Below are 12436 nucleotides of genomic sequence, written 5' to 3'. Positions count from 1 at the left end.
ATCAGATCCACACCTCACTCATCACATTCGGCTTCAAAATGCAAAGACACAGCTTAACAAACCAGCGTTTTGTTAAGCTGTGTATACACTAAATCTAAGTTACGGTGAGATTAGGGTTGCAAAGGCCCAGGCACCTTTTGAGATTTCCTGCGGCCAGTCACTCTATTCATCTGTATTTGTTCTCCCAGAACAAACACTGTAGACTGCAAACTCCACCTTGAATTTATTAGAGGATTTCTTCTCAGCTATAGCATGCTAGCATGGTTAGCACTAAAAGTAAGCTGATACCATGTCACGTGCAATGCACACAGAGTTTGGATTTTTTATGTGTGTGTTTGCTTCAACTGTCGTTCCTGTGTGATTGATGCTGTGCCTGACAATCAATTAGTCGCAACTAGGGATGGGTACCGGTATTCTGACATAAACGGTAGTAACCAGACCGAAAAGCAGCGCACATTTCGGTGCTTTTTTTCCCTGAGATGTCATACACTTTGGATTCTAGCCAATCTGTCTGTGAAGGTTCCCAGTCATCCAGGTCATCGTAGTCAAAGGAGCTTGCAAAGAAAAGCGTCTGGACTTCTTTAAGTTACTTGAAGACGTTTCACCTCTCATCTGAGAAGCTTCTTCAGGATCATCAGGGGGTCCTTTTGTCCCTCTGTGGGGGGATACTCCCACTAGGTTTATATCTGGGACTCTTATAGCATTTTGTTAAAAGCCGAGAAATGCACCGTATTTGATAGCTTGCTGCGAGACCTCACATCGAGCACATCTACTGCGGGTGTGGTGCCTGTTATTGGACCCGGAGTTAGCAACATCCCCCAAAAACCCGACCGGGAGAGTCCTGGCCCCTAGCCCTGCCAGTGTAGCAGAAATGATGACGGACGATGGCTGCAGCAGCCGTTCTTCTCTGCGTGAGTAGCTTAATGTTGTCCCTGTGTAATTTACATTGAGTAGGCTAACCACGTTATTACATTAATGCACGTAAGGTGAACTAGCAAACATCATCATAGCTACATGCTGCTGTCTTCTTGTTTGATGGCAGATGCTCCCTTCACCCTGGCCAAAAAGGCTAAAACGACCAAAGAAAAAGTGGAAAACAGCTAAACATGAGAGGTTTTTGGACAAAGTTTGTGTTGTTTCCATTGATTAAGCACTGCTTCCAGCCAAGAGTGATGCCATAAATCCCCTATAGCTGCAGAAAAGGCTAACATTGTTACCTTTTTACAAAAAAAACAGCTGAACATGAGAGGTTTTTGGACAAAGTGTGTGTTCTCCATTCTTTAAGCACCGGTTCGGGCACCGGTTCGAGCACCGTTTAAGCACCGGCACCGTTTCAAAAGTACCGGTTTGGTACTGGTATCGGATAAAACCTAAACGATACCCTTCCCTAGTCGCCACATGAAGCCCAGACAGGATGCTCGTGTCCTGTGACAATTCCAATAATCACTCTGCATGTTGCTGTCTTCATTGTGCACAGAAAAGGCAGAATGTTGGCGCAAGATTGGACCGGCTCTGCCATCTTACTCCACCTAGCTTAACCCAAACCAGCAATCACAGCACTCCAGTGATTGCTGGACTTTTCTTGTTGGCAATATGTTGAATAAGAATAACTTAACTATTATGTCATGGCTCAAGTTTCTTATTTAAATAAAAATTTATAAAAAAAATTGTGCCATTTTTCTTCTTTTCAAAGACACTGAACTGGGACCAGTTCAGCCCACATATCACAACTCTGCTATTTCCGTTCATGAAAACACACACACACACACACAGAGTTTTCCATTAAAAGCCATTTTTCTGCTTTGCCCGTCTCTATTTCACACTAATATCCCACTGCACTGAATATTATGGTAAGTCCTATTAAGGGAGACAGCTGACAGCACTGGTGATGAACAATAATAAGAACATTCTGTATCTCCTGTTAGCTGCAAGTCTTTCTTGTTCCATTTTCCTCTGTGGTTTGCTGTTATCTAAAGAGCAAGCACTAGCCTCACCAGAGCAGTCACACTCACATTTTACAAGATCCCTACTCTGCAACTTATTACCAAACAGGGACGAGGAAAATACCTGCATCCTGCACGACAGGATAATTTATACCAAGTTGGATGAAGGACAGAGTCTGCAGGGTGATTGTGCTCCACACTGTCCTCTGGGCTTGCTGTAAAGGCCCAAATGACACTGACAGCTCGGTAAACGAACAAATAAATAAGTAAACATCATTAAAAATGCACCATACATGCATGTGCATAAATAAGTGAGGACACAGTTTGGGGAAACACAGACTGAATTATTTCTTATTAAAAAAATATAAAACCTCAGATGAATTATTCATGCAGACACCCTCACACGTGTCACTACCCATTAGAATACACTCTTACTGGGAGTGTTGTCATATTGGTCAATCTAACAGTAAACTGGACACAGCTCTCATCATTACTCAGACAGCAGGCAGAGTTATGCCTTATGTCCTATTATTATAGAGCTTCCTGAGATCCTCAATTGATGTTTTTGTAAAGAACCTGCTCGGGGAAAAGCTCTGTTGGCACTGTTATGGGTTTTAAATCAATGCAAATGCAGAAAGTCCAATTTCTCTACTTTATTTAGTTGGAGTAGCCTGGGGACATTTTCCCCCAAAACTAAAAGCTCTGAATGCAGGTATTAACGCAAATCATGACCTCATTTACTTTGATAATATATACAGTAAGTGAACACTTTGTATTGTGAAGTAGAAGCTGTGACTTCCCCCGTTCGTTTAAAGCAAACAGAAGCTTTCTGAAACTCGGGCACCGGCAGATGATCCTGAGAGTGAAATGCAGACGGGAACGTCGTGTTTATCCTTCCGAGTAAAATAAACAAAATAAAACTCAGAGTGAAAAATCAACTTCTTTGAATTGAGGCGCAACAAGGTTTATGTGGTTGGAATTTCAAAAGCTTCATTTCAAAGACAGACACAGCCACAGTCACAGCACATTACAGTTTCTGTACTACAGCGTGGCAGTCACGGTCATTTTTTTGAAGATGGGTGGAACTGGTTACCTAATCCTACAAATACAAGACTGAACAAACAGCGTAGCCCAAGGCATGTGTGTGGGAAAACCCTAAAACCTTCCCCACTTTATCAACTACTTTAGTCTAAACAGGACCATCATCATTTACTAAATTCAATAATATACTGTAGGGAAGTCAGAAGTGATGTTAAGTTTATGTAGAAGCACATTTAAGTGCAAACTGTTCGACAAACAAAAGAATATGAAATAAGATAACAACAAAACTGATCAACCTCAGTCTGTATGTCTGGGTGGTGGCGGTTAGTAATACTGGGTTACCACCTGTAGAAGTTCTTTGATGACCCTGCAGTGGTTGGCTGCACTAAGGGTGGGCAGGAGTTCAAGTACAGAAAGCTGGTCACTGCAATGAATGGCAGAATGGACTGGAGGACCAACAGCAATGCTCCGCACAAGAAGGGGATGAGTAAACTCTACTTTCTAAGGAAGCTCAGATCCTTTAATGTGTGCAGCAAGATGCTGGAGATCTTCTACTAGTCTGTGGTTGTAACTCCCATCTACTTTGCTGCTTTCTGCTGGGGGGAGCAGCATCAGTGCCAGAGATGCCATCGTTTAAGTCACTGAGGGCCAGCACGTAACTGAAGATTTAATGTACATATTATTTATTACTACTCTTTTGAAAATTCTCAAAAGTCTTATTTTTATTTTACTTCTCTATATGTAAATTTTTGGACTCTCTCACAGTATAACGCCCTCATTATGTGCTTTAACAAGAAAGAAAGAACCCACCTTCTGACAAAAATGGGGTGAAACATAAATCCAACAGCAGTAAACAGAAATCAGTATTCAGTCTGCTTTAAAAGCCAAATAATGCTCATACGAGTTTCAAAAATGAGTAATTTTGGAAAGCTCCTGATGTGAAGGTGCAGTTTGGTCCACTGCAAAGGCCTGATCTCTTTTATGTTTTAATCAGGACCTTGGGACAGCTAGGAGCATCTGCTCAGCAGACCTCATTGATCTAGTTGGAGTGAGCAAAGTTAAAAGATCAGAGACGTAAACAAGTGCCAACCCATGTAATGGCTTAAAAACAAACAAGAAAATCTTCAAATCAATTCTAAAACTCAGCAGGAGGCAGATCTAAGGAAGCCAACACGAGTGATATCTGGTCTTGCTCGCATGAGCCAGTTTAACAGCTGAGCAGCTGCAGTCGGCCAAGCAGTGACAGACTGAATAAAGACGCAACAGTCGAGACAAACTGAGGCCATGGATGCCCTCTGAAGCAGAGCAAAGAAGCTCGTTTTAACAACAGCATGGATCCGTTTATCAAACGCAAAAAGTGCCGTGCAGACCACTCCCAGGTTCCTCACACAGAGTTTTATAGATCCTTAAAGGCCTGAAGCAGTAGAAAAAAATGAACATGTGAAACTAGTGGTCGAGCAAAAGCTTAGCAGAAAACGTTAACTGAGGTCACAAATCGAGTGATTATTTTCTCATAGACCTCAATAAATCTGACTACTTTTCACAACCACAGGAGTCGCCCCTTGCTAACGATGAGATAAACACAAATTGAAATGGCAGTTTAGCTACAATTAATCTTATCCGTATTTATTAATGTGGTAGAAAACACAGGGAACCACTCTGGAACTAAACCCAGAGATACAATTTGTTATTTTATCTCTCCTGTTAGCACAATAATTGTCTTGAAGTGTGAAAATTGAGAGCAATGCAATGTCTCAAACATGAGGAACTAACATTTACAGTATGTCACTCATGTGATGAACTGGAGGGAACCTGGAAACTTCCTGGATTTTATTATAAACAAGCTTTAAAAACATTTGACGCTGATCCTTCTCTCTGTAGCAGTATGAATGAGGACAACACTCACCTCGATGAGTTTGCGTTCATAGCTAGCAGCCAGCTCCTCAATGTCGCCCATGAACTTATTCTGTGGAATTGGAGTCTGCTCTTCGCTTGACCGCAACACGGACAGGGCTGCAGCAGACAGAGAAAGAGAGAGAAGGAGCATTGACAAAGATGAAAAGATACTGAGACATGTCCAAAGGACACGCTGTGGTGAAAAGCTCTTATTACAGAGTCATCTTCTGTGGTGAGCTTTGACACTGGCAGCTGTTCCATGTCTTGTTTTGAACAACGCAACCATGCAAACACAATGAATCTCAATTTGGAATGCGATATGAGTATAACAATATAGTCTGCTTGAAAGACAACAACACGTCCACAGAGTATGCACTCTCTTAGAGTATGCATATATACTTCCTTTCATGTGCACTTAAAACCACATTTTTCTTTCTCAGAAATCTTCTTACTGTTCTGTCAAAATGATAAACTCCCCTTCTCTCACCATTGCCTGTTCTACTCCGACTTCCTCTTCAGATAGAGTTTATTGTTTCTTTGCACTACTGTAGCTTGCTAACTTGCTAAAGTCATCCCAGCAGAGCCTGAAGCGGCGCTTCTGAGCCTATTAACGTCAACTAATCCAGTTCCCTCAGCAAAGAACGGCAGAACACGCTAAAGTCAGAGCACTGAATCTTTTTTCTTCTTTTTTCCAGAAGGTGGGTGTAAGATGGATTGTTTTTTCACCTCAGCAAAAGCAAATGAACAGTGTTATTTCACTGCCACCACACATAACAAACACAGAGACTAATAGACTGAGGCTAGAAGGAGGGAGAGACAGGGAGAGAGACATGAGCCAAGACAAATAAAAGAGGTTGAAAATAAATTACACAGGAACATATTCAGCATGTCCAAAGGCCCGACAGAGCTCAAATAAACTCGTGGCAATGGCTCTTTAGGGGGAGGTTTTAGAAAATCTACAGCTAGACTGTAATTATAGAGAGAACCTCCAGCAAGTGTCTGAACGTCTAGACAGAGTGAGACAGGTATTGATGAAGGAGCTTCCTGTGGTTCCAAACAAAGGTACCGTAGGGAGAACAGCTGCTGAGAATCACAGGCAGGTACAAGTTCACAAATAAGAGGAGTAAAGTTATCCAAGTGGACTGCTGGTACGCACACATAGCTGTTCACATACTGTAAACATGTGCATGTTGTTCTCTGGAGCAATAGTTCTCCAGGTTTTTTAAAGGTATTTCTTTGTTTTCCTTTGGACATTGGCTGCTTTTTTCATTGATTTCCAGTCCAGTCCTTGTACCTGACCATTTTTACAGAAATGCCTTTCACAAAATAAGCTTGTAGCTAAAAAAGCTTAAACACTAGAGCCTATGAACACAAAAAAGTACCATCAGCTGAGTGACAATGATCCCAAACACACTTGCAATGCAATAAAAGCAAATAAAAACCTGGATAGAAAAACACACAATGGAACGCTATCCTTCATGGATCAGCATGAATTATTTTCTCGCTGAAACTGAACTGACCTGTCTTCCCCATGTGATGTTTGTGTAATGTATGTATGGTATGTATGGCAGCCTTAACCCAATTTTGGGATGAATAAAGTATCATCAATCAATCAAAAACTGTTCACTTGTATACCATGTTTCTATGTATGTTGCCAAAAGTTTCAATAAATCACTGCAGCTCTCTGCCAAGTGCAGTGATTACTTTGCCCAGCAATGTCTGGCAGAAATCACCATTTGTAATAATGTACCACTTTAACAAACAAGTCATCTGCAAAAAAGAAATCAAGGAATTGTGAGGTGGCCTTTAACGAGGAGAAACAGGAATAAGGATGGGAAAATATCTTCTCCATATTTTCATTAAACGTTTCCAACAGCAGTTTACACCCAAAATTAGTACATACAAGTGAACATATACAACAAACAAACAATTATGTGCAAGTAAATATCAGCAAAAAATAGAGTCAGGAAACCCTGAGCTGGGACCATTCTCATTGTAGAGTCACCGCATAAAAACCAGTGAACAACTTTTATAACAAAAAGCAACCTGTGACATTTTTAATGAGGTTTGTGAGTCCACTTAAAAAGTCACTCAGAGCTTCAAACCGGTGGTGTCTAGCCTCCTGCTGCTGTCTCGTAACAGCTCCAGTTTTAGATAAAACATTCATGGCTGCAGAGCTGCACATTTTAAATTATCAAGGTAAATTTTATAAAAGGCCAAAGTGTTTAATTAACTTATTTTCTGAGTAACATTTAAAAAGCCTAAAGGGATTCAAAGGAAAGCATAAGCACCCCACGGACTTGACAAAATCTTCATATTTCTCTTATATAAAGATGTATGTACGCATGCAACAACAGAAACACCTCAGGAGGCTGACAGAAGCACATCATCACAGCTCCAACAAAGCGGCAGCGGCAAAGCAATCCCCCAGCTTATCTCTGGCCCGCCAACAGCACTGTACTGTATACAACAGTCAGCAGCCTAATAGCCTAGAAAGCTACAGTACACCGATATACACGGAGATAGAGAGAATGAAAATGTATAAATACTATAAAAAATACTGAAAGACATATTTCCCCAGAGAGGAATCCAAGATGCACACACACACACACACACACACACACACACACACACACACACACACACACACACACACACAAAATCAAGCATAAAGAGGCAAACACACACACACAGAAAAATGCACATACATAGAGGACTGCTGACGGTGGAGCTTGCCATACCAATTTAACTCAGCTCTGAAGGGGTTTTTCCCCTTAAGTTGGATTTCTGTTACCTGTCACACTGATACGCTCTTAATAATGAAAATACAAGGAGTGTGTGGGCAGACGACAGAGGAGAGATAGTGAGAGGGGATTAGGAGGGAGGGCACACACAGATGTTCCTGACTCTAGGAAATTGAGCAGACAGCTGGTTTGGAATAACAAAACTAACTGAGCAACCGACCAAGCAGCTCTGTGTGTGTGTGTGTGTGTGTGTGTGTGTGTGTGTGTGTGTGTGTGTGTGTGTGTGTGTGTGTGTCCTGAAGAAAACCTCCAAAATATTGAGCTCTATGTGAGCAGATGCTTCAGCAGAACGAGCATTAGACATCGTCATAAGACTGTTTACTGGTGTTTGCGAGTGCCCTGTCCCACTCCCAGGAGTGTGAGTCTCCAGAGACATCTCTGAAATGATCACAGCGTGTGAGATAATTAGTCACTTAAGTGACGAGGTCCACTGAGACACACACATTGGGGAAAGACGGTGGAGTAAAGTTTTGGGTTTGGTTGTTAGGAGTGTTTTTGTGTTTTCAGTTACAAAGCAAGTTCATGTTTATAGGGAAGTCCATGTCATTTAGTCCATTGAGTTACTTTGCCTAAAATAAATGATTTAGTAATAAATGCATGAGAGGCTAAAATAATTCTGACCTTGCAGTACAAGGTAATGTGGAACATATATAATCTTTACTCTGACCCTGCACATATGATTGTTCTTACAGACAGACTTCCCGGTTAGTTGTGTCTTATGTTCACAGGACACAGATGGATGCGTGTATTTTCATAAAGCTTCCAATTAAGGTTCCAATTCAAGCAAAACAAAAGTACTCATTGCTGAATGACTCAATAACATCATGCCAAGTATTCTATTAGATGTGCAGTTTTGTATTTGTAAGTTCTTTTTGCTAATTCTTCAATCCTTGATAAGTAGGGCTAACACAAGTTAACCCCCTTTGTTAACTTTCCCTATCACGCACAAGGCCACAAGTCCAGACACGCCTGAGGCCACGTCCACACTAATACGTTTCGTTTGAAAACGCATCTTTTTCTCTCCGTTTTGGCTTTACGTCCACACTGAGACGACGTTTTCGGTCAAGGAAAACAGAGTGTTTTGAAAATGCTCTCCAAAGCATATACATTTGAAAACGCCGTTTTCGCGTCGCAGTGTGGCCAGCAAACCAAGCCTTTTCGAAAACGATGACACATTTAAGTCATGTGATGCAGTCATGTGACCAATTAACCTAAGATAGAGGGCATTATACAGCAGTTGTTTTGCTTGCTCTCAATTTTGACAGCCCTATTAAAGATTAATATCAGTCTGTACATGCTCCACATAGCTTTTCTTCTAATTCTTTAATTCTCACTCGCTTTTGCAACTTTGTACTTTAGTGTTAGTCGCAGCAACAACTCCACCTCATTGTGAGTCCGTTTAAAAAACTCGGTGCTTTTCTTCAACATTTTGCCGCCACGTTTCAAAGAGTTAGTAAATAAACGGCAGACAGAAATGAGGCAGGTCGAATCGTCTTGCGCTTCATGCATGCGCAGTACAGGAACATAAGCATTTTTGGTCGTTTCAGCGTGTACGTACAACTCTGTGAAAACGACTGAAAACGATAGTGTGGACGAGGAGCGTTTTCAGAAGAAAACGCCGTTTTCAAAATATCCTGGCTAGTGTGGACGTAGCCTGAGAGCAAGAGCCACACAGCCGCCTCCCTTAGTAATATAGTACCTAAAAATTGAGCTACATCAACCACCAGTGTGCAGTACTTTGCAAAATATGCCAGGAAACTGTTCATGCTAAAAGTGAAAACGACAAACCTGTTTCCAAAAACACATCGCCAAGTACAACCAGGAAGAGATACCAGTAGGTGTTGGCGTGGATTGTGTAGCTCCTGAAGATGTACAAGTTCCTTCAATGACAGTTATTGTTAGACTAAAATGTTAACCCATGATTTTATTAAATTTTCCAGTGAAAACACTACCTTGGCTACTTTTGTGCTTACACTTGACTGATAATACTGCTGTTGTATCCTTGTGGCTATAGAGTCATCCAGGTAGTCTGTCAGCATTTTGTTCAAATGAATGCTGCTGCTTACAAGCTGCAATCACTGAGAAAATATTCACTATATCACAATAAACATCATTATAGGAAATTTTCCATGAAAGATCATAACCTTGAGGCTATATTGCCCAACCCTACTTAATAGAAATCCTGGGAACAAGACCATGCTCCATATTTTGTTTTAAATTCAATGGTCCCTGAAACATCATCCTGTTAAAATTGGTGTCAAACCTGATTTAGAAAAAAAAACCTTTGAAAAACTTGGTTACTTTGGATCAATAGAAGTTTTTGATGGCTGTATGAAGCAAATGAAACTATATACAATCTCCCAGTGAAACACAGACGAGCAGAAATATTTCCTCTCTCCTTCAGCCTGATGTCGCCACAAGCTCAAACTATGCATAAGAAGAGTTGCCAGATAAACTCCATCTGGCCTTGAAGCACTTCAAAAGCAGGTTCATATGTACAGAAAGCTCCCATAAAGAATGACCTAAACCTTCTGTGAAATCAAGGAAATCCTGAAATATCCTTTCTAAAGTGGGAGCTTTGACTGGTGATAATAACATCAGTGCCAGCAGTCGAGAAAGCGGGGCAGAGCCTGACACACTTGACTAATGCTGCTCCGTCCATTAGCAGTAAGGAGACGTGGCTCTGCATCCACGACCCTGAGCACGCAGCAGACTGAAGAACAAACAAATGTCCATCCTGCTACAGATGAGCTGCTGAATAAAACATGCGAAGTGCTCCCACTACAACAGGACTTATGTGCAATCAAGTGAAGCGCTCCTTGTAATGCCGTAACGGCACAAACCTGCGGCACTCACACCACTGTGAAATTGGGGCTCTTCTGAATCTTCCATTTCTTATCTCTGTATGAAATCGCTCCATCCCTCCCAGCTCCCGTTTCCCATCCTTTGTTCTTACTGTTTTTGTGCCATTAACTTTCTTTCATCTCTTTGCACTTAAAAAAAATATGCGCGTCCTTGTTTTGCTTGAGTCTTCTCCTCTATTAAGAATTGATTTGGTTTCTCTTTTTCTCGTCTTTGCCGCGTCCTTCTTCCCAACTTTCTGCTCTTTCGTGCTGCCTTCATTCATCTCCTCTCACCTGCTTCTTCTTTTAAATCTTACTCATCATTCTTCCTTCACCTTAATGTCTGGCATCCTCTTTTGTGCAGGTAACTTTTAATCATGCATATGCACGAAAACTATAATTTAAAATGCACACACACACACACACACTTGGACATCAACAGAAACATAAGAAAGAAAGATCAAAAGATGAGCTGATAAAAAGGGGGGGGAAAAAAACATGTTTTTTTTTCTCTACTAATGACAACATGCCTTTCTCCAACTCACACAAACACACACAGCTGAGTTAATCACACAGCCAGGCCATGTATTGTGGATGGGCTGGCTGGGGAGCAGGCAGGCGGCTGACTGCGTTAATTAATGAGTGCTAATCAAAAGCAATCTTCTTTCATTTTCTAATCGTTCATACTTCATTTCTCCCGTTCTCCTCCTTCCTTTGTGTATCAGCACTAAGAAAGAAAAGACAGAGGGGAAAGATCAGAGCCGCCTTGCTCCCGTTACACGGGACAAATAGCACAAGATTTTCATTCACCCAAACGAGAGGCAGAAGGTGTGGAAATCACTATTCTCCTCGCTCTGATGGGTCCAATCAGGGGAGCTCTGTGCCAGCCTGGCTCAGTCAGGGGTTCGCTGATCATGAGTGGAGAACCGACGACATCCTGATCACACATGCGCCCCACAAGAGCACACGCTAGCTTTCTCTCTCTTACTTGTCTTTAGCCTTCCTGAGTTGTCTGAAGTGGCATAAAAGGAGCCGCTCCAATTATAATGAGCAGAAAGAAAGCGAAGGAGGAAAGGGTTTTTGTATTCTTTAGTATGAGCTTTGTAAAGGACTTCACTTCAACAAAGACAAATGAGAAACGTGAACAAACGACTAAATGTTGTGCGCTTAAACTGACAATCAGATTATCCTCTGAGTAAGCTATCAAACACAAAGGTTCAGGATTTTAATTTAAACGTTAAACAGCAACAACGTGCGCCATTCTCCTGGTTTAACCCAGAAAAAGTTGTTCATAAAAACACTGAAATCTGCAGCACAACTTTGAAAATATCTGTCTGCTTGCATTTATTCCTTTGCTTTCAATGGTAGTATTTGAGTTTGTTTTTTTTCCCTCCAGGAAGAGTCCAGAATTGCTCCAATCATAGCAAACCACCATCTATCACACCAAACTGCACTTTCCAGCCTTGCACGACACAAAAGGAGAGAAACAGTTCAAAGTCCTTTTCTTTTACCCTTGCGATATCTTTTGATTCGCAAACAACACGTCAACTTCTCTCACAGCCGTTTTAACAGAAATCTAAAATCATTCTTCTTCCTAAAATGGAACAGAGAAAGTTACTTGTTGTCCGCAAGCCGACCTGACCTCCAAACAATGCCTTTTTTTCTTGGTCTAGTTTCAAACAATCAGCTGGACGCTGTCAGATAGAACTTTAAAGCGTAAAATCAGATGCGGTGAAACGGACAAAAACATTTACAGCGAGGAGAAGAAATGTCACATGCCTGGTGGTGTAATGGCAACAACAGTATGGTCGTGACTCATGCAGAACATTTGCAACGGTGACGGCATGCAGGGGAGTTTTTGGTCACGATATTGTGGGACAATCACACATTGAAACACCGGTTTGATACA

General features: G+C 41.5%; 1 protein-coding gene across 1 annotated transcript in view; it reads right to left on the bottom strand.

Moving 5' to 3' along the window:
* Positions 1–12436, bottom strand: part of snx29 (sorting nexin 29) — a 143158-nt gene that overhangs the window by 60792 nt on the left and 69930 nt on the right. The window contains exon 15 of the mRNA XM_004557625.3: positions 4891–4997. Coding sequence (XP_004557682.1) covers positions 4891–4997 — 107 coding nt within the window. The remainder of the gene's footprint in view (positions 1–4890; positions 4998–12436) is intronic.

Source organism: Maylandia zebra, linkage group LG8, assembly GCF_041146795.1.
Source record: "Maylandia zebra isolate NMK-2024a linkage group LG8, Mzebra_GT3a, whole genome shotgun sequence".
Taxonomy (NCBI): Eukaryota; Metazoa; Chordata; class Actinopteri; order Cichliformes; family Cichlidae; genus Maylandia; species Maylandia zebra.
This window is presented reverse-complemented; position numbering and strand designations above follow the sequence as displayed.